This window comes from Erythrolamprus reginae, chromosome 12 (assembly GCF_031021105.1).
Source record: "Erythrolamprus reginae isolate rEryReg1 chromosome 12, rEryReg1.hap1, whole genome shotgun sequence".
Lineage (NCBI taxonomy): Eukaryota > Metazoa > Chordata > Lepidosauria > Squamata > Dipsadidae > Erythrolamprus > Erythrolamprus reginae.
The window spans coordinates 7,651,781-7,679,352 of record NC_091961.1 but is presented as its reverse complement, the minus strand read 5'-3'; the positions used below and the strand labels follow the sequence as shown (position 1 = coordinate 7,679,352).

At 36.9% G+C, this 27,572-nt stretch overlaps 1 protein-coding gene across 1 annotated transcript; it reads right to left on the bottom strand.

The window, feature by feature from the left end:
- Positions 1-647: 647 nt before the first annotated feature.
- On the bottom strand, positions 648-27,374 carry LOC139174921 (zinc metalloproteinase-disintegrin-like NaMP). Its single transcript, XM_070765622.1, has 18 exons — positions 27,323-27,374; positions 25,071-25,177; positions 23,516-23,592; positions 23,089-23,167; positions 21,431-21,507; positions 20,588-20,786; positions 19,040-19,042; positions 18,621-18,680; positions 18,123-18,194; positions 16,024-16,193; positions 12,323-12,407; positions 9,501-9,631; positions 8,141-8,318; positions 7,457-7,546; positions 5,909-6,104; positions 4,838-4,940; positions 2,110-2,227; positions 648-704 (listed from the first exon to the last, which is right to left on the bottom strand). The coding sequence occupies exons 1-18, from the start codon at positions 27,372-27,374 to the stop codon at positions 648-650; spliced, it is 1,854 nt and encodes a 617-aa protein (XP_070621723.1).
- Positions 27,375-27,572: the final 198 nt, after the last annotated feature.

The window sequence follows — 27,572 nt, the reverse complement described above, 5'->3', positions numbered from 1 at the left end:
AATGCCTTCAGTTGTTAACCATCTGAAATTAATATTTCTTCTTATGAGTTTCAATGTTATTAGTTGGTAGTTGATAGAGAACAAAATGCTGTCAGTCTTTTGAATTTTCTGGCTGACTGAGTGAACTAAAATCCAATCACTTTAATGCCAGTAAATAATTAACCTGATGATTTACCTGATGACTACATGTAAATTCTTGATGTGATTTACTCCAGAGGAAAAAAATTAAAAATCAACATTTACTAAATGCAGAATGAGATTTGTTTATTGATTGAAGCAGCTACACATTTGAGTGTCCAAGTGAAAATTTTGGAATAGGATACATTGATTTTGAATATGACAGCCCCAAAAGTAGTACTTGTTGCATTAAAACATGTTTTGAAATTGGAAAAACAGCCCATATTTTTTTCTTGACAGCAAATGTACATTTGTTGTTTTACATGACATGGAGCTTTGTGGATGGAAAAAGGTTTAATAACAGCAAAAAGTAGTCAGATTAAATATGGAGAAGATATATTGCAGATTTGAGATGTTATCTAGGAATTAAGAATGATTTACTAGTACGATAAAGAGGAATGGGTCTCTTTGGGCTTGAGGGAAGCCAAGCTTTCTGGAAGGAAGATTTCCAAAATCAAATTTGAGAGAAGCTAAGTGCTTGGTCCAAAGGCTGTCTTTAGGTCAATACACTGCCCAAGGCCACAGACCTGAAAGTCAAAGTCTAAGATGATCAATAAAGTAAGACAGAACTTTCCTACACAATTAAACTTTTGTCATTTCCTAGAATTAGCCCAAGACAGTCAACAAACTTCTTTCAGTTTATATTTGTAAGTCTAAGTGCTATTACTGGTGCTATTATCTGTTCTTTTATTCTTTTCTCCTTTGCTGAATTGATCCAAAGCCCATCGAGTCCAGCATTCTGTGTCACACAGTGACCCACCAATTGTACATGGGGATCTTGAGCAGAAAAAGAAGGCAAAACCCTCCCTTTCCCTTGACCCCCAACATATGGTACCCAAGGGAATCATGCCTGCCTCAATCAACATAGAGGCGGCACTTGGACATCCGTTTCAATCATGCCTTGGAGCAGCATTAAACAGAATAAAATTGATGTATGAAAAAGACAATTTTGCAACATGCAATCCCTAAGTTGAAAGCGTTTTCTTAAAGTTTGATAAAATGATAATGGCTGCAGAAAATATCCAGATCCATGTAGCTTTGGATAAATTAGATTCACAAAAAGAATGCGATTTAAAAGCAGCAGGTTCATTGATAATAAATATAGACTATACAGATTTAGACTTGAAACTGATTGCACATCTCCGTGAAGTTGAAACTGCATTTTTTTACAACAGCAGAAATCAGACTGAGTGCAGAAGTGATATATTGCTTTTCCTTAGGAGCGCTGAAGATGATTGGGGAATGAATTTATCATATTGAACTGGAAAACTCTTTCATCTGGACGTTGGGGGGGAAATATATTAACTTTGGACAATGGATTTATGCTATTTAATCAGACAACAATTGATAAGAGATTATATTAATAATAAACAAACATGAATATCTGATCAAGGATGCATCACTGTTAACTCTTGGGGTGATTTGACATAAATAAGATGTAGTAAATTTTCTATATATTGATCACAGTAACAATTTATTAACAGGGTTTTTTTAAAGTTTAATTTTGTCCTTTTTATCATTATTGTTATTCTTGTTAATTATTTTGTCATTAATGTAGTATATAAATGACAAGTAAATAATTTGCAAATAGTTTTAGAAGTTAAAAAAATTCTGGGGCTTGTTTCTCATGAGGTGGGAAACTACTATTGTAGAGATGTATTAATTGGTATTCAAGTAGGGAGGAAAATATGTGTTTATGTATTAGGGTTTTTTTTCTTTTTAAATGCACTTTAAAAAGTCCTATTTCATTTGTTTCTTTGTTTAAAGTTTTGGGAGTTTTGCATTTTAACTTAAAAAAAATAAAATAAAGCACACACACACACACACCAAAAAGGAAAGAAATCAAAACCAGCTTTCAGCAAAATCCATTGCAAAAACTTTCAGTGATCAACCTTTGGAATGAGTGAAGATAAGAGCTAATCTTTTACTAACCATTCCTTCTCCACACTTCGTTCCAGGGTTAACTATTCCATCATCTGAATAGTAGAATTTGCATCCATTCGCTTCAGTTGAATTATCTCTGCAGTATAACCTGCCACATTTAACATTCCTGAAAAAGAAACAGTCAATTCCTACTAATTAATAAAGTGGATTAAAAAAAGATGTATGTTTCTTTGCTAATTTTAAAATATTTTCAGTTAAAAATTAAAAACATGAGATGGAGAATCAGAAGCCTGCTGAACCTCAAAATAAACTGGGTTGCCTTTAACAGGTGAATGAAAAAAATCAGAAGGAGTAAAGGTAGAGAAACACAATTCCAACTAGCTCATATGGTTCTCCTGTTTATGAATGTGAAAGATTCTTATCATCAGAATAGTAACATAACTATTTTGTGGATTTGTGTAGGAGAGTGATTTTACACACATCACAAAAATACAGCTTATTGTTTGGATTGGGTTCAACTTGTGGTGCATATCTTGCCATTTTAGTTTCTAAGTCATGGTTTATGACTAAGTGCCATTCATATTCATATTCTTGTGGCTCCCATTGTTCCTGACACTTCCTGTGGTTCTCTGCATTTATCTGTTCATATTGTGTCCCCAGTGTGCCACCCAGAGGCCTTGTTTCAACTGAATCCTGCAAGACCAAATGGCTTTGGGTACATGGGGGCTCCAGGATCCGGGACTTTTCATCCATGACTCTTAATTGGGTTCAACTTGGGAGCCAGGGTGGCGCAGCAGGTAGAGTGCTGTACTGCAGGCCACTGAAGCTGACTATAGATCTGAAAGTCAGCGGTTCAAATCTCATCACTGGCTCAGGGTTGACTCAGCCTTCGATCCTTCCGAGGTGGGTAAAATGAGGACCCAGATTGTGGGGGCAATAGCCTAGCTCTGTTAAAAAAAAAGTGCTATTGCTAACATGTTGTAAGCCGCCCTGAGTCTAAGGAGAAGGGCAGAATAAAAATCGAATAAATAAATAAATTGTGCCTCAAAGAGAGCCAGTCTGAAACATGAGGGTTCTCCTGGAGCAGGAGACAGTCGTGGCTAGGAGATGTACCAGTTGCAGCCTTTCCTGGATCAGAATGGCTGTTGCAATGCCACTGCTGTGCAAGATGTATCTGCTTCTGGGTGCTTCTGATCAATCCCAACTGGATCTCATCCAGCTGGGATTGACCCCACCCACTCATGCTGTCAGAGGCATCCTGCAGGTCCCGTCAGCCCAATTCTTCCAGGTGGCCCACATCCAGGAGAAGGGCCTTCTCTGCTTTTTCTCCTGCCTCAACCTCTTTCCACACCAATATCTGGTTATTTATTTTATTTATTTATTTATTTTGTCCAATACATAATACACATTGAAGAGAATAGATATGTAATAATATAAATAAAGAAAAGAATAGAAGAAAAGATATAAAAGTATAGGTGAACAAATTTGAAAGGAAGAAAAGATAAATGGGATAAGGAGAGACAATTGGACAGGGGACGGAAGGCACACTGGTGCACTTATGTACGCCCTTTACTGACCCCTAAGGAACCTGGGGAGGTCAATCATGGATAGTCTAAGGGAAAAATGTTGGGGGTTAGGGGTTGACACTACTGAGTCAGGTAATGAGTTCCACGCTTCGACAACTCGGTTGCTGAAGTCATATTTTTTACAGTCAAGTTTGGAGCGGTTAATATTAAGTTTGAATCTGTTGCGTGCTCTTGTGTTGTTGCGGTTGAAGCTGAGGTAGTCATTGACAGGTAGAATGTTGCAGCATATGATCTTGTGGGCAATACTTAGATCGTGTTTTAGGCGACGTAGTTCTAAGCTTTCTAGACCCAGGATTATTAGTCTATTTTCGTAGGGTATTCTGTTTCGAGTGGAGGAGTGAAGGGCTCTTCTGGTGAAGTATCTTTGGACATTTTCAAGGGTGTTGATGTCCGAGATATGGTATGGGTTCCAGACAGATGAACTGTATTCAAGGATGGGTCTGGCAAAAGTTTTGTAGGCTCTGGTGAGTAGTGTGAGATTGCCAGAGCAGAAGCTGCGTAGGATCAGGTTAACAACTCTAGAAGCCTTTTTGGCGATATTATTGCAGTGGGCTTTGGCCCTTATCATTGTAACAGGTTCCAGAATTTGCATTGCTAAGCAAGTCTCTTGTTAAGTTACTTGCACCTGGTTCTATGATGTTTTTGCAACTGTCAAGTGAATCACCTGGTTCATAAGCAAATCTGACTTCCCCCTTGGCTTCGCTTGTGGGAAGCTGGGAGGATATTATTATCATGTGACCTCAGCACACAGCAGCCCTTGTAAACACATGTTGATTGAAAAGCATCTGAATTTTGATCACATGACTGTAGAGATGCTGCAATAGTGTAAGTACAAGGAAAAGTTGTGGGACACTTATTTTAGTGTTGATGTTCCTTTGAAGTAATTAAACAATGGTTGTAACTCAAGCACTACTTGTACTTTCTTTGTCTTTTAAAAGGCACCTCTTTCTCATGGAACTCCTACTACATCCCACTTTGAACCCAAGTGGGGTATTACAAGGTATATCCCTTCTTGTAACCTAAGGTGGAAAACAAAGAAAAATTTGACATTCAGAAATTGCTTCATACTTCTGTTGTTTTAGCGGGTGATCGAATCAGGTTCCCACAGATATGGACCTGAAAACATTTTTTTTATATATTATCCTTAAATCACGTAAACATCATAGCAAGAAATACTTTAGACTGCTTACTTTGGTTCACAGGGAATGTTTGCATTGGTTTCATTTCTACAGTGGCTAATCTCATCACCTTTCTCGTTATTCTCAAAACACTCGTCTAACGCCACTTTTGCATCTGTAAGAGAAACCAAAACAAATACATGAGTGTGTAACATGACAGCAGGATTCCAAATCAGCATGGTGTGCCACCTGATGCTATTAATCAGGGACCCAAAATTGTATTGGGGATATTCTATATGCAAAGCCTTTACTGCACCACCCATCAATGATCAAGATAAATCTCCCTGTTTCCTGTTTCTCAAAAAAAATATGTTCTGTATATGAATAGGAGGAATTTATTCTCAGGAACCTATGTTCCTTTTTCAATGTAAAATTATGGTGAAAATGTTTGGATAATCTGCCATTGAAGCCATGAGTAATCAGCGACAAGAATCATCTGTTTCTTGAATTACTATACCAAATCTGAAGAAAAAAAATCAATCTTAGGGTTTGAGTACCCTTATGTATGTTCAATCTTCATTATCTCTGCTTGAGAAAGATGGAAAGTGATGGGTGAATCAGTGACTCTAATTAATTCTTAGAAGAACAAAGCTAAATGGACAAAACTCTAAGCTTATGGTAGGTTGTTGATGTACATTTTCAGTAGTATTGACTTACTTCTCGATACCTGTTGATCTAAAACAAAGAATATTGGGAAATAATTTTGAGCTGATGCTGCACTATGCAACACAGCAGTCTATAAATTTCACACATGCACATACAGTTCACACATATATTGTCATATCTTTGTCCACTTTGGAAATGTATCCACAACCCACAAAGCCTGTCTTTCCAGATTTCTGGTCTACAGCTGCCATCACCTTTGACCACTAGCCATGTTCTTTTGGGAAGCTTTAAACCAAAAGATGGACTGATCTGGAAGGCTGAGCTATGAAGCTTCCAAATAAAAGAACTTCATGTAGGAAAAAAAGTATATCATCATAATGAAATGATGATTTACTATGGATACAATTTATTTGATCAACAACAACAACTGTCTTTTATAACAGTACTACTGTATTCCAAAATCCCAAGATTCCTTACCTGGCCCCCAGAGAGTAATACATTGGTTTGTTAAGGTGGGACATGTCCCCTTGAAGCAGTAACCGGTGTTGTTTTGGCACGGGTGTCCATCCTTATGGAAACGATTAAAGGGACACTGAGCAGATTGGCCAGTGCAGAATTCAGGCAAGTCGCAGTCATCCTTCGCTGCCTGGCATATTTCTCCTGCTCTCTTAAACTGTGGGTGAGAATGAAGAATGCTTCCAACTGCCACTCTTTAGCAGCAGAGAACAAAGAGCCAAACCATGATTCCCATTCCCATTCACACATTTCAAAGACTCCTTTCCATCTTTCACTGAGACACCTCCCCCAGGCTTTTACATTTTATGTATGGTATGCCTGTGTTGTATGGTTTTTTAAATGGTGGGTTTTTAACTGTTTTTTAATATTAGATTGGTTTCCATTGTAACACTGTTATTATTGTTGTTGTGAGCCGCCTTGAGTCTTCGTAGAGGGGCGGCATACAAATCTAATAAATTCTTCTTCTTATTTATTTATTTATTAGATTTGTATGCCGCCCCCTTCCGTAGACTCGGGGCGGCTCACAACACAATAAAACAATTCATGACAAATCTAATAATTTACAATTTAAAATTTAAAATAGTTAAGAAAACCCCATTTTTAAACAGACATACCTACAAACATACCATACATAAATTGTATAGGCCCCGGGGAGATATCTCAGTTCCCCCATGCCTGACGACAAAGGTGGGTTTTGAGGAGTTTACGAAAGACAAGGAGGGTAGGGGCAGTTCTAACCTCTGGGGGGAGCTGGTTCCAGAGAGCCGGGGCCGCCACAGAGAAGGCTCTTCCCCTGGGGCCTGCCAACCAACATTGTTTAGTTGACGGGACCCGGAGAAGGCCCACTCTGTGGGACCTAATCGGTCGCTGGGATTCGTGCGGCAGAAGGCAGTCTCGAAGATATTCTGGTCCAGTGCCATGAAGGGCTTTATAGGTCATAACCAACATTTTGAATTGTGACCGGAAATTGATCGGCAACCAATGCAGACTGCGGAGTGTTGGTGTAACTTGGGCATTTTTGGGAAAACCGATGACTGCTCTCGCAGCTGCATTCTGCACGATCTGAAGTTTCCGAACACTTTTCAAAGGTAGCCCCATGTAGAGAGCGTTACAGGAGTCGAGCCTCGAGGTGATGAGGGCATGAGTGACTGTGAGCAATGAGTCCCGGTCATCATCATTATTATTATTATTATTATTATTATTATTATTATTATTATTATTAATATTATTATTATTATTATTATTATTATTATTATTTATTTATTTATTTATTTATTTATTTATTTTCACAGACGTGACTTAACATGCCAAAGGAATGCATTTTAAACTGAGACAATGTTGAATTTTTGTTAAACTGTCTTCATAAGGATGAAATAAACTGGAAGAAGGGATGGGGACAGGGTTAAAATGTTTTGATTGCAGTAAATTACCAAATGATATAACATTTTCATATCGCTGGTAAGGCATAGGGTAAAATCTCTCCTAGCGTTAAAAATAAGGAAGCCTTACCTGACATTCCTCACAACAGGCCCCACTTGCACACTTTGCCTCAGGTTTCAGTTTACAAGTCGCAGCCTCACAGCACTTATTTTTACATATCTGAAAACCAAAAAAATAAATAAAATCAAGTGACATCATAGGCTACTCTGCCTGGTTTCTTTTGAAGAAGGAAGCTGTCAAGGTAAAGGGTATTTCTGTCGTGTGTTCTCTCTTATGTTGGAAGATGACAGGAACTAATAGCAGGCTGTTTGTCGGTTGCCCGCCATTGTGCCCTATCCATGCCCCCCCAATCCCTGATCCATTCCTAATTTATCACTGGATCATTGGATCCATCAGTGATTGGTGTCCCATCAAGAAGAGAGTGGACAGCCTTTTTTTCTAAACTGATATTTCTCTTCAGCTTAAACAGGGTGTTGGACTATGTGACCTCCAAGATCCCTTCCAACTCTGTTATCCTGTGTTCTATGCTATTTCAAAATGATGATAGCATTTCTGCGTGAAACAGATTTATCGCATATTTCTTCTGTGAAAAGAAACCAAAAGAATTGCTCATCAATGTTCTGTTGGGCTCTCTGGTAGAATCCTCCCAAAAATTCACAGGTACAAATTTCAGACACACACACACGTTTGAAAATTCAAAACAATGTTCTTTATAATGAAAATTCACTTAAACAAAAAACAAAAAAAAATTACCTCTGAAGGACCACAGTCACATTCTTCTCCTTCTTCCACAAAATAATTTCCGCAAACTGCAGTTGGAATAATATCTGTGGGCAAGGGGTCGTTGAGAATGCATTGTGCATCTTCACTCATGAGATACTTCTTATAATCCCATAAACTGCAGGAGCTGAACTGTAGAGGAGGGTAATAACTGTAAAGATGAATAAGAGATGGTTTGGATATTATAATGCGAACTAATGCTATATGTTTTTGAATGTTATAATTGATATAAATGTGGGTAGAAGGCTTAAAACTGTAGAGATGAAAAAGAGGTGGCAATAATGTAATTAAAGGATTTGTTTTTCTTTTCTATTTTTCTGGAGATGTACTTTTTATAATAAATGCTTTAAGAGAAAGGAGCGTTCAGATACTTATTGGACTTATTTTCTAATATCAGCAGCTTGCCACTGGGTTCTGAAAGACTATACAGAAAGAGATACAAATACAGTATCATAAACCCACTATCCTAATGCTATTACAAATCATTAGGAATATAATCATTGGACCTCAGGTTAGAGAGTGAAAGCAAGAACCCAAAGACCAGCTGCTTTTGGCCATCAAATAGAGTACATGGTCATCTTTTAAGGGCAAAGATGCACCAGACCCATTAGATGAGTTTTATTAAGCAAAACTGTTCCCTAAACCAGGGTATCTGTATGCAATACCAAGTAGTGGTTCAGAAGTATTAAAAAGTGAGCATGATGCAGAAAAAGTTAGATAGCATTCTCAAAACTTCCTATCTTATTACCATTGAATAAAATATGAGACAATAACATTTGTCAATAGGTAGCAAGTACTCTGAGACTATGAAAAAAAAAATCTTACACAAAAGGTTATGGGAAGTTTGGTAATATATAAGTTCTAGGAAGATCCCATCCCTTCCTTTCCCTGTTCTCGTTCCTCCCCTTCCTTCTCCCCTGTCCCCCCTTCTCTCCTGTTTTCCTCCTTTTCCCCGCCCTTCTCCTTTCTCCCTCTTTTTCTTCACCTCCTTTCTCGCATTCTCATTCTCCTTCCCGTTTCTCGTTTGTTTCTTGAAAAATAAAGCATAATAACAACTTTCATCACAGCTATTAAAATTTGGTTTCATGGGTTACTGTTCCTATGCCTTTTTTAAACTATTGTGTTTTGGAGGAAGCTACCTTTTTAAATATGGTACATTTTAATCACACATCACAAATCATACACAAAATTGACTGGATCCCACTTTTCTGTAATTCTGACCATTTCATTTTTTTAAAACTCTCAGCATACTCAATTTAATGATTATTTGCAATCATTTAAATATAACATTATTTGAATGGCATTAAAAGTGGGTTTTTTTCTGAATCCTTACCCTATTGCGGGCTTCATAATGCATGGTCCTGTGGTGCAAGTACAGGAATCTGTATCATGATCCATGCCAAAATTATGACCCAACTCATGGGCCAATATAGATGCAATTAACTCTTCCTTGTTGTTGTTATCCTGAAAAAAAGAGAGAACGTTTTTGTCTAATCCACCAAAAAACAGGAGTGAACAGGAGTTACTAGCACTGAGCTGAAATCTTTGTACAGGGACTTTCTAATAAAAAAATCAGAATTAGAAAAAGAAATTTCATTCATTCATTCATTCATTCAAGTGTGGAACTCATTACTGGACTCCATATTGTCATCCCCAAACCCCCAACACTTTACCCTTGGATTATCCACGGTTGACCTATCCAGATTCCTAAGAGGTCAGTAAGGGGTGAGTACAAGTGCACTAGAGTGCCTTCCATCCCCTGTCCTATTGGTCTCCTATATCTCCTATACCTTTCTTCTATTCCTATATCTCTTCTTCTATTCTTTCATTGACATGTTCAATTCCTATAACTTCTCTTCTATTCTTTCTTAAATATATTTTACTATGAGTATGTCCTCTATAACCTTCATCATGTATTTTACTATGTGTATACCCACTAAAAGCCTCGTTGTGTATTGGACAAAATCAATTAAATGAATGAATGAATGAATGAATGAATGAATAAATAAATAAATAAATAAATTCATTCATTCATTCATTCATTCATTCATTCATACTTCTATGGCGCCCAATCTCACTGGGCTAAGAGGAGGTTTCTTGCAGAAAGCAGTTGTTTCTTCAAAGTTTGATGGTTTCTTTTAGAAGCTTAGATATGGAGGTTTCCTCCACAACTCTCTCATTAGAATAATGTGACGTTAAAGTGTCTTCCTATTATTTTTTCTGGGTTAAAAATTTGAAATATAAATAAAACATTAGCCTCAAAGGAAGTGGAACAGAGGTGTGGGTTGTTTTTCTTCTTCTCTGCATTCACAGAAACCAAGTTTCTGACATTGTGTATGCACCACCATCCTGTTTTAGGTCTTTATTTTTAAAAATTATTTTGGAATTTTGTGCATTGCGCATGTGTGTGTGTGGTCAAAGTGCGCATGCGCCCACACAGTGTTCCCACACAGTGTGGGACAAAGCGAACCAGCAGTGAGATAAGATACAACCCACCCTTGAAGTGGAAGGGATAAGATTATTTCTCCAAACTGTGCTACTGTTTTATCAGCAGCATCCCTGTTCTTACTTATTATTTATTGGTTTTAACAGGGAGAAATACTAAGAAAGTCTAATGTTATCTGAAACATGAAACAAAATCAATCCTCAGATAGTCTTCGGTTTATGACCATAACTGAGCCTAGCAATTATGATCATTAGTAAGAATGGTTGTACAGTGGGTTATCATAGGACTGACCCAATTTTATCACCTTTCTATAGAGTTTGTTAAGCAAACACAGTGATTTTAAAGCATTTTTTTTTTTCAATTATTAAGAGAACACTGTAGTTTTTAAATGAATCCATTGTTTGCATTGGGCTGCTTTTTGCCCGAAACCAGAAGAAAATATAAATTTGTTGCAAAACTCATAAATTATAATTACATGACCTCAGGCCATTGGAAATGCTCTTAAATACAGGCTGATGGCCAAGGCTCAAAATCGGGATACAAGTAACTTTGGGGAGATCCATGCCACTTCAAACAGTCACTAAGACTACTTTCACCATTATTTCAGCTCTTCTGGGTACATGTGTGCATCATGATCCAGAACAGTGTTCCCCAACCTGAACAGTGTTCCCCAATCTGGACTTCAACTCCCAGAATTCCCCAGCCAGCATTTGCTGGCTGGGGAATTCTGGGAGTTGAAGTCCAAATATCTTCAAGTTGCCAAGTTTGGGAAACACTGATCCAGAACATGCAGAAATGTTAACATTCGAAAGGCCCTGAACAGCCAAACCTCTGCATCCATCTGTCTGTTTAGTTACTAAAACTTACAGGCAACTTCAGTCCAAAAACTACTCAGTGACTTTTACTACAAGCTAGCATTTTCAGAATATTGAAGACAGAAATGCTTAATAGATTTACAAGCGAGTTGGTCCTTCTGAATAAAAATGACTTTCTTAATCAAACAAGCTTAGGGATACCCCATATTTCAGGATACTAACTCTGCTTTTTAAGGAACAAAACTTTTATTACCTCCACCTGGCTCCATTCTATTCAAAGTGAACAAAGCTACCGGTAAGTTTACTGTTTCTCTGTAAATGCCATTAGCATTTTCTTGACTAATATGATTTTCTTACAGACTCTTCAAATATTGAACGTTTTTTTTTTAAAAAAAAAAGCATATTTAGTATTGTCCCAATTTCACACTGTACATTAATTCAGCCACATAAATCTTGATCCTAAATGTCTTAGAATAAAAGGATATTTCATGTTTAATATCAAAGTTAGTAAGAATATTATTCAGAAACCTTGTTTAAATTCCATGCTTGAGCTAAACCAGTAATTTATTAAACAGAAGAAAGTATTGTATCATAATTTGACCTGCTCATTTGCCATTATGAGTTTTTCTTTGACTTATTCTGATGCAAATAATTACAATATATTTTTATCTTCTGATACATAAGTCAAATCATACAAAAAACCTGTTCTATAGCACATCCATAGTGCATTGTGGTAAAACACCATCAGTTGAGGAAAGACATGAAGATGTCAAATTCAGAAATAAATATGAATGAGAATTATGTGGATCAAAAATTAGAAAAGTCTTTATTATGAGTGATATAGGGTAAGTTTTTAGTACCTAAAAACAGGTAATAGTTGTCCTTTTTACCCACCTGAATAACTCCTACAGATTGCCAAGGATCGCACATGCCGCCTATAAAAGCTACTCCTAAGACTTGTGCACCAAAGCTAATACCCCTGTAAGAAAAGATGGGGGGGGGATAAATTTATTTATTTATTGGATTTGTATGACGCCCCTCTCCGGGGACTCGGAGCGGCTAACAGCAACAATAAAACAGTGTACAATAGTAATCTAATATTAAAAACTATTAAAACCCATTAATATAAAAACCAGTCATACATACATACATACCATGCATAGAATTGTAAAGGCCTAGAGGGAAAGAGGATCTCAATTCCCCCATGCCTGACGGCAGAAGTGGGTTTTAAGTAGCTTGCGAAAGGCAAGGAGGGTGGGGGCAATTCTAATCTCTGGGGGAGTTGGTTCCAGAGGGCCGGGGCCACCACAGAGAAGGCTCTTCCCCTGGGTCCCGCCAAGCAACATTGTTTAGTTGACGGGACCCAAAGAAGATCCATTCTGTGGGACCAAACTGGTCACTGGGATTCATGCGGCAGAAGGCGATCCCTGAGATAATCTGGTCCGGTGCCATGAAGGGCTTTATAGGTCATAACCAACACTTTGAATTGTGATTGAAAACTGATCGGCAACCAATGCAGACTGCGGAGTGTTGGTGTAACATGGGCATATTTGGGAAAGCCCATGACTGCTCTCGCAGCTGCATTCTGCATGATCTGAAGTTTCCGAACATTTTTCAAAGGTAGCCCCATGTAGAGAGCGTTACAGTAGTCGAGCCTCGAGGTGATGAGGGCATGAGTGACTGTGAGCAGTGACTCCCGGTCCAAGTAGGGTCGCAACTGGTGCACAAGGCGAACCTGGGCGAACGCCCCCCTCGCCACAGTTGAAAGATGTTTCTCTATAAATGTATAGAATATGGAAGTACAGTCTATAGCATACATAATCCCCTATACCATTTATTATTTATTTATTTATTTATTAAATTTGTATGCCGCCCCTCCTCCGTAGACTCGCAGATTTGCAAACCTCTAGTCCTGAGAGATGCTTTTTTAGGATGCATTTTCACTACATAGTGATTAGTATGTTATGTGAATCCACTGCATTAAATTAATTTACATTCCCTTCAAGTTTCTTTAACATCACAGCTAAATTGATTGGAGAAGCTTAATTATTAATGAAGTCTAGTTGAGATTGGAAAGGCTGATTGAGTGGGGGAGGGGCAATGGATTTTCTGTATTTTTTACAGTCCATCTTTCAATTTGATCTGCTTTCCAGCTAGCCCTGGGGTGGGATCCTCCCAGTTTGGACCGATTCACCCAAACTGGTAGTGACCCGCTGGTGATGTGACAATGATGTAACTGACCCAGTTTGGTCAGTCCGTGGGTGCCACCATCTATTATTATTATTATTATTATTATTATTATTATTATTATTATTATTATCATCATCATCATCACCATCATTTATTATTATTATTATTATTATTATTATTATTATTATTATTATTATTATTTAGATTTGTATGCCGCCCCTCTCCAAAGACTCATCATCATCATCATTATTGTTATTTTGGAGGAATTTTTATTTTTATCTATTTTTCTTCTGAAGCCAAGCTTCTGGTACTGTGAATGTGGTCACCATCTCATTTTCAACTCCTGGTTTGGACTGATAGATCTGAACTGTCACCAATCAGATTCAGATAGTGCCTTGTCCATGGGCACTGCCATCATTTGTTTGGTTTTTAAAATTATTTTGGGAGGATTTATTTATTTATTTATTTATTTTTCTTCTGAGCATGCTCTGAAGCCGAGTTTCCAGCACTGCGCATACAGTTGCCATCTTGTTTTTGGATTTTTTTTTTTTAAAAAAAATTCACACCGCGAAAGCATGTATGCACCCTAACATATTTCATGCATTTTTTAATGCACAGAACCTGTAGAATTGCTCACAATTGTTATTTGTCCTATATTTTACAAATATAAGCCAATTGACTTACCAATTTCCCATTCATAATAATATAACTGCCTCTATAATCTAGTCACATTAAAATCTAAGATATGGGTTCACATCAGCTGATAAGTACAGGTATTACCCAAGAATAGATATTTTATTATTTTTCTTTATTCTTAGTTTATCTGTGGTATAATGGAAATGTTCGTTTAGCTAGTGCATTTTTTCCCCAGGGTTTTTTTAAAAAGCAGATGGCACTGCACAAGTGTGTGTGCGCAAAGCATGTGCGGGCACACAAAATGTGAACAGCAGGAATGAGAGTAAGTTAAATGGCAGCGAGGTAAGTAGGAACCCACCCCTGATCTACCTCTAACGTATTCCATGTATTTGTATGCACAGAGCCTGTAGGATTACTCACAATTTATATTTGTCTAATATTTTACAGATATAAACCAATTAACTTACCAATTTCACATTCATAATTAAATAACTGCCTGTATAAACTAGTCACATTAAGATCTAGGATATTTAATTATTTTTTATTTACTTACTTACTTACTTACTTACTTACTTACTTACTTACTTACTTACTTACTTATTGGATTTGTATGCCGCCCCTCTCTGCAGACTTGGGGTGGCTAACAACAGTAATAAAACAGTATACAGTATAACAATAATCCAATACTAAAAACAGTTAAAAACCCATTATATAAAAACCAATCATACATACAGACATACCATGCATAAAATAGTAAAGGCCTAGGGGGAAAGTGTATCTCAGTTCCCCCATGCCTGGCAGCAGAGGTGGGTTTTAAGCAGCTTACGAAAGGCAAGGAAGGTGGGAGCAATTCTAATCTCTGGGGGGAGTTGGTTCCAGAGGGCCGGGGCCGCCACAGAGAAGGCTCTTCCCCTGGGTTCCCTTATGGATTCACATAAGCTGCTAAGCAAAGGTATTATCCAAGAACGGATATTTTATTACTTTTTTTATTCCTGGTTTATCTGTGATATAATGGAAACATTCATTTAGCTGGTGCAAAATGAAAACCAATCAATTTAAAATGCTGGCATGAGTGTAGCCAAAGGTATCATGAGATATAGAATAAAAGGAACTCTGCTTGATATTACATGCATAATCCTTCTTGGACACCACTTGACTTGGTATTCTTCATTTTTACACATTATTAAACATTGGAAACTTCCAGAATCTGCTATGTTCTAACTTCTCCGGACATCATTCCAAATCAAAGTCATTTTTGTAACTTCCAAAGCAGAATCCCCAGTCAGAAGCCTCTGGAAGCTTTGTATGTATCTTCTAACATCCAGACCTACTTTAAAGTTGTCACCGAAAGAGGACAACTTTATAAAAGAGGAAAATTCAGAAATATACGTCATCGAGGTTCAATTTACGAGCCAGGTGAAATGAAATGAGCATCATTCAATCTTTTTCCCAAAACTAGTTCTGAGCTAAGAAATCAAATGTTTTGCTTTGACTCAGAAACAGAGTTTACACATACTGTAGTTCAGTGTTTCCCAACCTTGGCAACTTGAAGATATCTGGACTTCAACTCCCAGAATTCCCCAGCCAGCATTTGCTGGCTGTAGAATTCTGGGAGTTGAAGTCCAAATATCTTCAAGTTGCCAAGGTTGGGAAACACTGCTGTAGTTGATAACATACAACACAGAGTGGAAACCCTGAGCAAACATCAACATTCTCATAATGTTCAATTCCCAGACTGCCCCACTCCCTCTCCCCACAATGAGACATACGTGAGTAATTGAGCATTATCATTCTTTTTGCGTGGCAGTAGATCAAAATATCTCCATGCGGCAAAGGTTCTCACAGTGGATTCTGATGATGCAGTGATCGGAATCTTATTTTCATCGGACCAAACTTCTAAGCCAGTCCATGCTATAGAAATATTCAAAGGTTTGTAAAACTGTGGAGTGGACAAGGAATCAATCAGAAATGCAAAAACAAGTAAACCTTGATAAACATTTAGAAACATAGAAGATTGATGGCAGAAAAAGAACTCATGGTCCGTCTAGTCTGCCCTTATACTATTTCCTGTATTTTATCTTAGGATGGATTTATGGTTTTTTTTAATTATTATTATTATTATTATTATTATTATTATTATTATTATTATTATAGCTGAAAGGGACCCCCTGCTTACACAGGAAACCCTACAGCACCCCAGCTGTGTAACCCTACAGTTACTGTGGATTTATCAACCATGTCTGCTGGAAGTTTGTTCCAAGCATCTACTACTCTTTGAGTCAAATAATATTTTCTCACGTTGCTTCTAATCTTTCCCCCAACTAATTTGAAGACTAAAAGGCAACTGACATTGACATCTATGGGAGGTGAACTGGAATAAATTTGAGAATCAATAAAAAAGAATCTCTGTAGCTCAGGTTTGAACTGTGGAGTTCTTAGTGTTCTCTGAGTTTACTGGTTTGCTTGCAGATATTCATTTCAGGTAATGACTATTCATTTCAGGTGTGACTATTTTAATGACAAGGATTTTTAATTGTTTTTTTTAAAGTATTGGATTTGTACACTTTATTATTGTTGTGAGCCACTCCGAGTCTCTGGAGAGGGGCGGCATACAAATCTAATAAATTATTATTATTATTATTATTATTATTATTATTATTATTATTATTGTTGTTGTTGTTGTTGTTGTTGTTGTTATTATTATTGTTATTATTATTATTGTTGTTGTTGTTGTTGTTGTTGTTATTGTTGTTGTTGTTGTTATTATTATTATTATTATTATTATTGAAATGTCTGCAAGAAAACCACTAAGGTCAGACAGCACTGAAAACTCCATGTTTGAGCTAAACTAGTAATTTATTAAACAGAAGAAATAAATGAAATGATGAAGAACCAAGTGATGTGTTCTTTAATCAAGAAGAGAAGGGGAGGAGGACTACAATGGAGATTTCATCCACTGATGTTCCCGTTGTCTCCCTGATTCCATCTGATCATTATGGAAGATAGTCAACAAAGCTAATTTGACAGAAGCAGTATAATATGAGTGGATCTTCTCCTAACTGTCACAATCCAACTAGCTTTCTCTCTCCTGTTTTTTTTTCCCAGGGATCATGTCCATAATCAGTTGAGTTTGCAATAGGTTTACTCTCTCTTTCTCTTTATAGCTTCCAAGTTCAGAAGATCAACCATAGCCCAAGAAGAATCTAGCTACAGAATTCTCTGTTTGAATTCTTGGAATACCTTTGGACTTTCATCCTCCCAACACAATGACTGTACAGAGCAGGGATGGGCAATTAATTTTGCCAAGGGGACGCATGAGAAATTGGAATGGTTTTAGAGGGCCGGACTAATATAATTATCTCAGTTCTACCCAATACTGTAAAGATCCTGATCCTGGCCTGACCTAAACACCCAGACCCACTCTACAGACCCTAATTGTTTGCATGGCTTTTGTGCTCAGCAGCTCTCAATAGGAAAGCAGGAACCGGAGGAGTCCCAGCATACGCAGTGAGCTCTTTCACCCTCGCACTGGAGCGGACCCTGACCTCCGCGGACCGGTCACAGACAGTGGGCGGGCCGCATGTGGCACATGGGCTGCCCCTTGCCCAGGTCTGGTATACAGACCAGTTACTGAACTAAACCATTTTCTGGAATAACCTAGTTACTGAACTACTGTAAGCTGTTTTTATGGGCCAAATGACTCCGCTTTGCTGCCCTCGAATCCAGAAAAGTTAAATTCTTGTGTATGTTCATCTAATAAGCCTCTTTATTGGATTAAGTTTGTTCCTTGAACACAGTGAAAATCTGACTCAGGGCAGGGAGAGGTCTACATTCAAAGAGTGCAATAACTTTTGGCTTCTCTTCTTACCAAAGTTAGATAGTTGAGAATTACAGATATTCTCAGCCTTATAGTAGTGATATTCTGGTCATATTTCTTGTACTAAAGAAAAGACAAAAACGTTAATAAGAAACCATAATTTTAGGATAGATGTTGAAGGAAACAGAGAAACAACATGTCAGGGAGAGGAAGAAATTTATTTAAAAAATGGATTTTCTGAGTCACACAATAATAATAATTCTATATAAAGCAGTCCAGTGAATTCTTTTCTGCTGATTTTTAACCTATATTTGTGCTTTTTTTAATCTATTAACATTATTAATTTTTCAGCATCACACAAGAGGTCTCCTTCTGGTTAGACAAATGTTGGGAAAAAAATTCACAGATTATTTTAAAGCACATTTTAAGATACAACCCAGTTAGAATAATGTGCTTGGTAATGTCTTCAAAAACGCCGATATTAAAACACAGAAACAAAATCTTGTGCTCAATGTAGAAAGAAAATGGAATGATATCCAAGATACTTACAACTAAATTATCTGCAACCATGTAAAGCTCAACAATTTTTTTAGACTCCAAGTATTCTTTCTAAACAGAACAGTAAACAGAAGAGAATTTAGATATGTTTCTCCCTGCAGCGAACACGCATACAGTATATGTCATCAAATAATCCGGTAATTGCTTGTTATCCTTCCTGGTCAAAGTCCTTGAACTTTCAGAAATATTGGTTTTTGAAGAAGTCAATTATAATGAGAGAGCTTGTTAAAACTTTAAAAACTAGAGAATGTATGCGCATGTATTACTTGTTCTTTCCATTATTCTTTCCATATGCTGGAAAAATCATATATTTGTGTTTTTTCAGCATGTGGAACTATTGTATATAAGGTCAGACTGTTCCTATGTTGAGCCCAAGATTGCCAATTCTTCTTTTGCTCTTTGACAGCTACTTTCTTAACTCTGCTCCACAAGATCTGGTTTGACCATGACCTGAAATTGAGACTAGACCATTCAAAGGGTGAAGGTGGTTATAAAATAATGGACCACCTAAACATACTATATATAAAACCATAGCTTGCAGAGGATAAAGAATCTCCAATTTCAGAAGCATTGAAGAGAAAAATCAAACAGCAGATTTTGCATTGTAATAACATTTTTTTTTCAAGTCTATCACATTTTAACAGAAGAAGAAGCTAAGCTTTTGATCTTCCTGATATGTTTCAGCCAATTTGATCTTCCGGATCTGTTTCAGCAAGTTTCAACTTCTGCCACCAAAAGGAAGGAAGGAACTATTCCTTTGGATGTAATGTTTTTTCTTCAAAATTTTCTATGTCCAGCAATAAAGGAAAATATTGGAAAAATGTAACCAGACTCTATTTGTCTCTTTTAATCCAATTGCCACTTCAATCCAATTTAGTCATTCAAATCAAATCAGAAAATTGAGTCAAGGTTATGTTTATTGGGTCTTTATTAGGTCTTATTAGACATCTCAAAACACTTTGATTTAATATTTTAAACCAGTTTCTTCCCCTATCCCAAGTCCCCTATGCATGCACAAAGGAGGCGTTCAATTTGATCATTTGATTAAATTTTCTAAAGTAATTCAGAAAATTGAGATGATTCAGGGTTTCAATTGAATTCATTTTGATCCAAATGTCCAAATTTATTTATTGGATTTTTATGCCGCCCCTCTCCGAGAACCAAATTAACTTATATAAATGTGGAATATGTGTTTTCTGTTCAGCAAGTTTTCATATTTTCTTGTGCAACATGGCTGAAATAATGGGAATTCCTCTTCTATGTTTTTTTTTTCTAAGCAGTCCCAGATAATTTTTCTTTTATTTTTCTTTTCTTTCTGCCAACAGACTTGGGGCCACTGAAATCTTAACATCCTCCCAGGCCTACGAGTGAAGTATGATACGAATGTGGATGGTTGCTTTATTAATATATAGGGTTTTAGAATATAATTTAACTTAGATTTATGTGTTTTTAGTATTGAGACTTTTAGAGTATTTAATATTAGATTTCTTTATGTTTTTCTATTTGTTTACTGTGAGCCATCCTGAGTCCCAAGAGAAGGGCGGCATAGAAATCTGATAGATAGATAGATAGATAGATAGATAGATAGATAGATAGATAGATAGATAGATAGATAGAGACAGACAGACAGACAGACAGACAGACAGACAGACAGACAGACAGACAGACAGACAGAAATGTATCCATGTTCTCAATCCATGTTTTTCTATTTGTTTACTGTGAGCCATCCTGAGTCCCAAGAGAAGGGCGGCATAGAAATCTGATAGATAGATAGATAGATAGATAGATAGATAGATAGATAGATAGATAGATAGATAGAGACAGACAGGCAGGCAGGCAGACAGACAGACAGGCAGGCAGGCAGGCAGGCAGACAGACAGACAGACAGACAGACAGACAGAAATGTATCCATGTTCTCAATCCATGTTATGTACTTGAGGGTTTAATATGAGACTTACTTTTTCAGGAGTACTCAATATCTTTGACGTCTTTTTGATGGACTCATCTGATTTCCCAGAAGAGTGGATTGCTCCACAGGTTTTAGGGGTCTCATCCTCGTTTCCCAAGCTTTCATATTTGTAGACTGCATGGGCTTCATTGTCAGAAGGCTTCAGGGGTTCGATGAGGTACATTTCACCCTTATTATTGAAATACCCACTGCGAAAATAATTGTAGACTCTTTTTGAAAAAGGTGACCAGAAATGGATAACCATAGACAATCATATTTGTAGTTCAGGGATGAACTGAATTGATGATGTTACCTAATTGGATAGTGAAATACTTATAATGGTTTCACTTTGTTGGTTTGGGCCCAGTGTTTGAGTATGTTGAGGTCCCTCATCATTCTGAGTCTGTGTTTGCTACTCCCGCCAGCTTGGTATCATCTGCAAATTTGGTTAGTTCTCCTGCTATTCCCTCACGTAGGTAATTTATGAAGATATTAAAGAGTACTGGGTCCAGGACAGAACCTTGTGGTACCCCAATTCTTACTTCTCTCCATGTACACTCAGAGCCATTGAGGACTACTCTCTGGGTACAGTTGGTCAGCCAGTTGTTAATAGATCTAGTTGTCTAGCTGTCTATCCTGCTTTTTGTGAAGAAGTAGATTGTGGTCTACTTTGTCAAATGCTTTGCTGAAGGTATATTATTTCCACTGTGTTTTGCTGGTCTATTGATTTGGTCACAGTGTTGAAGAGCAAAATGAGTAATATGACTGAAAGAAACTGATTGTCTTTGTTTTAACTATGTCAGCTACAGGAACACTCTTAATAAAACAAATAGATGCTAAGACATTCTCTTACTTCAAGCCGTCGCATGCACTGATGACTGCAGATGAGTCGGCATCATTCTGAATGTAACCATGATAATAGCAGTGATCCTGTATGGGGACAAGAGGATTACAATGGTCAAAGCTTGACTTTGTAGTGTGACTTGATGAGCAGAAGTGCAGTTCCAATGTATTCTGCAACATCAATGAAAAAATGAGTAAGACGATAGCTAGTCCAGAATGTTTTGATTCAGGGAAAACCTGCTTAGTACAGGTTTGATTGATTGATTATCTATCTATCTATCTATCTATCTATCTATCTATCTATCTATCTATCTATCTATTTATTAGATTTGTATGCCGCCCCTCTCCGTAGACTCGGGGTGGCTCACAACACAATAAAACAATTCATGACAAATCTAATGATTTAAAAACATTTTAAAAACCCCATTAACCTACCATGCATAAATTGTATAGGCCCGGTGTGTTATATCACAATTCCCCCATGCCTGGCGGCAAAGGTGGGTTTTAAGGAGTTTACGAAAGGCAAGGAGGGTGGGGGCAATTCTAATCTCCAGGGAGAGCTGGTTCCAGAGAGTCGGGGCTGCCACAGAGAAGGCTCTTCCCCTGGGACCCGCCAAACGACATTGTTTAATCAACGAGATCTGGAGAAGGCCAACTCTGTGGGACCTAATATTATTATTGATATTATTGAGTATTGATTATTCAAAATGAACATAGGATATGATAATCATAGGTCCCCATTAAAGGAAGTCACACTGCAGAGGGAGTCCCATTGATGGTAAAATGCTAAGAACTTTTGGGCAGACAATCAACAAAGAAGTTTTAGACAAGTTATGTTCAAATAACAAGCTCTTTTCTCTGCCAGCCTTGTTTTCTTGGAGATCAGTGCTAGGATTTGCCAAATAAACTCTCAAACTATGTTCTAAAATCTTATAATAATGTAGGAAAAATTCCATACTAATGTATTGAATTAGTAAATTCAATACGAATTTACTAATGATACCACTTAATAGTTCTTTCCTTGAGCCCACACAATGAAAGGTAGCTGAACTTTGATCTCTAACATCTTCTGGAAGAAGGACCAATATAGATATCAAAATCAGCAGTTACACATTAAGAAGGAACAATTTGTATGACCTTTGAATATATTAAGTCAAAAGTAAACCATTTTTGGAGACAGAGGATACATTTTTTTAATCAATTTGGTTGAAAGCATGCTAGTGCTGTGATATTTTAACAGGTTCTGACCACTTTTAGTGAGAGGAAAATATAATGGATTTCTATAAGCGAAGTGAATCCCTCTCACTTTTGGTGTTTAATAAAACCATGACTTTGCAGGTATTATTGTAATCTTGTTTTAAAAAGCAAAGTCCATCCTATTAACTTGAGGTTCTCATAACAAACCTATTTGTGGGGCTCACTCCACAAAATGTTCGCTTTTAATCAGCAGCAAGGAATTGATTGATTGAAATATATGTCAATAAGTGGAACAGATTGGGTTTTAACAATCCACACATATTTACACAAAGCATGCTCAATATAAGACAATTTGTGCATAAATAATTCTTCTCTGAATAGACTGGTCTGGTATAATATACAGTATTTGGAATATAGTGCCCAAATATTCTTTCCATTTACTTCATAAAAGTAAGACGCTCTGGATATTACCTCAACCTGGGGGTTTGTTGTAATTTCTCTGCCATCAGGGGAATAATGAGTCTCACTGTAATCTTTGGAAAAAAGTTGTCTAGAAAGAATGGAAAGAAGGGGGCACAATCTGTAGTTAGTTGGGGGAAAGATCAGAAGCAACGTGAGAAAATATGATTTTACTGAAAATCCACAGTAACTGAGTTTAAACATGCCTGGGACAAACATATATCCATCCTAAGATAAAATACAGGAAATAGTATAAGGGCAGACTAGATGGACCATGAGGTCTTTTTCTGCTATCAATCCTCTATGTGATGTTAAGTTTAATTAAATTTTAATTTGCCAAGCAAGGTAAAATGATTATTATTTCTGTAGGATTATGTCCATGAATGTACACTTTTCACATTGTCTTTAAAAAGTTAAGGGAACTGCTGAATTAACATACTTATTTTTTTCTAGGTTAAGGAGCACTGGCTCTCCATTCACTGTAAATTCATATTTCATGGTGTCTTCATATTTGGTCTGAAATGCAAAGAGTGTAGTGTTTATTTTTTAAAATAAATAAATAAATGTGTCTACACCTGCATCAAATGGAAACCCATTGTCAATTCATTTATTAGATTTTGAGTATTTCATCTGGTGCTTGAAAGGCACTGAAAATTTTTCTTAAATTAAATTAAGAACTTCTGATTGAACTTCTTGGTGAATGAATTTGGGCTGAGACAGAGAGATTTACTTGAAGACCATCTAGTGATGGTCTTTAATCTAGTCCTGAGTCCCAGCCTTGAGCTATAACCACTACACCATCTTCACCTAGAAGGACAATTTATATATTTCAAAGTGATGCATTCTGTAAAGCTACAAAGAATAATTTCATATCTCATGGTTCACAGTTATCACTGCTGCCCATCATCTTCTATGAAAATGACCCAGGAGCATAAAAAGGAAGAAGACATTTTTTAAAGTTACTTATTAATAGTAACTTTATTTCAGGCACAAGTGATCAGATTCACATGTGTGAAGTTTATTGTATTATTCCTAGAATACAGAAAACTCCCTAGACTATTTGTCTTCCCCTGAGAACAGACAGATAATATTTCATGGAATGCTTTCTTTTTGGGGGTGGGGGGGTCAGTCCTGATGTTTTGCAACTCTACAAAGTTGCAAGGCTAATTTCCTGGTTGCTTGATCCCTCCACCCTGTCTGACTGGGGGTTTCCCAAGACTTTATTTCTTATAGTAATCTATTAACATTAGAAAATTCATGTTCTACGTCTCCTGAATTGTGTGTGAATTGGACAGCCATATAAATTTGTTTAATAGATAAATAATCCAAGCAGGCACATAGACTGCAATGCACAAATTCAGATAATCATCAGATGTCAGCAAAGGGTACCAAAAGTTCTGTTGCCTGACAACTAGTTATCCAGATTTAATAATGTTGCCCAGTTTGAGTCTTCATTTTCATGAATTTTTATCACTGTATAAGTTTCATTCAAATCTTGAGATAAGTGGTGCATGGACTTTTCTCACATTTCTGCAATATGACAGATTTGTAATCAAAGTGAAATTTATAGTATGGTGAGACTTATCATAGGTCATCTTTATTTGGATCTCTCTCTAGAAATCTCTGTATGCAAGTATTATTCAAAATATTAAGATCTCTAAGGTTTGAAATCCAACCTTAGAATCCAACCTAAAAATGAAACAGGTGATAGGTCCCAATTACAACTATCTCCCATCATCACTTTTCATATTTTATGAATTCTGACAAATATGTGACTTTGTAATAATTCTCCTTTACAAAACACAGCAATAAATACACTTTAAGATGAACAGTAAAAACAGTAGGAAATTAATGGAAATTTGTTTGAATAACCTAATGGCAAAATTTTGAAAGTAGTAGAGTTTAACTCTAACTTTGCTTCCCATGAATCTTGATCAAAATCTAGGGTCAGATTCGTCAACGAATAACTTGATAAAATGAAGACTTTTTCTTACCTTTTCCTCACGCCACTCGCTTCCTCTTGTGGACAATGGAAGGACTCTTTGTGGATACACTATTTCATAATCTTTACCTTTTCCAGATTTCAGGATTGTAGAGCTCCCTTAATCAGAAAGAAGGAAGGAAGGAAGGAGGGAGGGAGGGAGAGAAAGAGAGAGAGAGAAAGAAAGAAAGAAAGAAAGAAAGAAAGAAATCCACTTTGCTGTGTAATTCTAGTATTTTCAAACCTATTACATAATTTGTTATTCAGCTATCAATAGAGAATATAATCTTTTTCTGGTACAGAAATCTAAGGGATTTAGGGTGCATATGAAATTTGCTAAATGGTGTTTGATAGTTGAGAATCTAACTGGAGATTTTGATTATATGATCTTGGGATTCCTTTGAAGACCTTTACTTTTTGCTGTGCCAATATAACATTGAATGGTGACTATGTCAGGAATGGCTGTATGTCTAGGACTACTTATATCTGATCTTCACTAAGCAGGACAGGACTTCTTTAAAACTTGAAATCCCAGAATGACAGACTATACTGGGAAGCTAGAAAACTAGAAAATTGTGGAAAACCACTTCCATTCTGCAGCTAAGCAGACAGCATTGGCTGCCGATTGGTTTCCGGATGCAATTCAAGGTGTTGGTTATGACCTATAAAGCCCTGCATGGCATCCGACCAGATTACTTACGGGACCGCCTCCTGCCACACGAGTCCCAGCGAGCGGTTAGGTCCCACAAAGTCGGCCTATTTGAGGTCCTGTCAACTAGGCAATGTTGCTTGGCAAAGCTTGGGGGAAGAGCCTTCTCTGTGGGGGCTCCGGCCCTCTGGAATCACCTCTCCCCAGAGATTCATACTGCCCCCACCCTCCTCGCTTTCTGAAAGAGCCTGAAGACTCTTCTATGCCACCAGGCTTGGGGTAATTAGACTCTAGCCCCCGAAGGATGAATTTTTGTGGTCTGAGTGGGAATGCCTAACTTTTAATGATTGGGGATTTTAGATTAATTGGATTTAGGACATTGTATTATATTGATCTATTTCGGCTTTATTTTGGCCTTATCAGCTACCCATACCCTCACTGGGACTTGAACCTGAAACCTTTGCCTTGTAAGGCAGAGAATTATCCTCTAGGCTACAGTATCCAATGCCTTCAGCTCTGTACCAGGGAAGGGTTACATATCTTTGTGTCGAATCACCCTGGTGTATTGAAGGAACACCACAGCTCCTACTTTTGCCTCTCGGCCCAACCCAGGGCCATTTCCAAGGCAGTTAATTTTATTGATAGCCGACATTTCTATCTGTATGTGTCACGTGGGTTTTTTTTGCTGTATTTGAAAATTAAGGGAGACTATCAGGCTGAAGTTTCCAAGCTTCGTGCTGTTGTAAAATGGAATATATATAATATATATATATATATATATATATATATATATATATATATATATATATATATATATATATATATCCGATTAATAAATAAGCAAATAATAAATACAACCATTTGTCAATCACTATGTAATTACCAGCAGCTGATTCAGCTCAGGATTCCTTGTCCCACAGAAGATGTTGTAATTAGGAGACTGACAAAGAGATTTATACAGTATATTTACTTTTTAATTCAGTATTTCTATCATGTTGTGCATGTCTAATTAATACGCTCACTACAAAAAAATGCAAAAATAAAAGGCTTATACAGTAGTTGTAAATGGAAACAAACCAATAAACTAAAATATTAATACCTACAGAGTATGGGGAAATGTTTTAAGATAATTTAGAATCTTGAAGATTTTCTGAGGATAACAATAAACTAGCTGTGATTTATAAAAGCTTAATTACATGCTTTCTAATTGACAGTGAAAAAAATGAAAACTGAAAATACTTTGTTTCTATAATATTTTCCTTTCTGGATTTTTCTTCCAACAAAGACTCTCTCTGTGTCTCCCTCAGTCTTGCAATCACTTTCTACTCACGTTATTAGAAAACCTTCTATCCAACTTGAACATGCCTTTGTTTTTAGGATCTTAGACCTTTTCTTTTTTTAAGACCTGTTCATTGATTGACAAAGTTTAAGCAATTGCAAAAAGACAATCTATGTAAATTCATAACAAATGCAATCTTTGAGTGTTCCTTTGATAGATTGGTAGAAACTGAAATGGAACAAATTTTGGTTAAGCATCAAAAGAAAAACCGTCGTAATCTGTTGGGTACAGTAGTCTTTTACCAGTCTGAATGAGGAAACCAAAAATAGCATCTTACCTTGATATGGAAAAACTGCTAAGCATATAGTTACCAAGAGAGCTTGGATCATTTTGGAGCCTGGATGGGCTGGTGGACAGGGAATCTCTTTCTGCTTCCCAGCCAACTTAAGGTCTTCTCCTATTGACTGTGCGAAGCGAGTAATGAGTCCTTCAGCTCTATTCAGGCCCTTATATGCAAAAGTGTTTGCTAAAGGATTCACACAAAATTCACAGTTTTCCAACTGGATTAGTGCTTGTCACTCCAATAA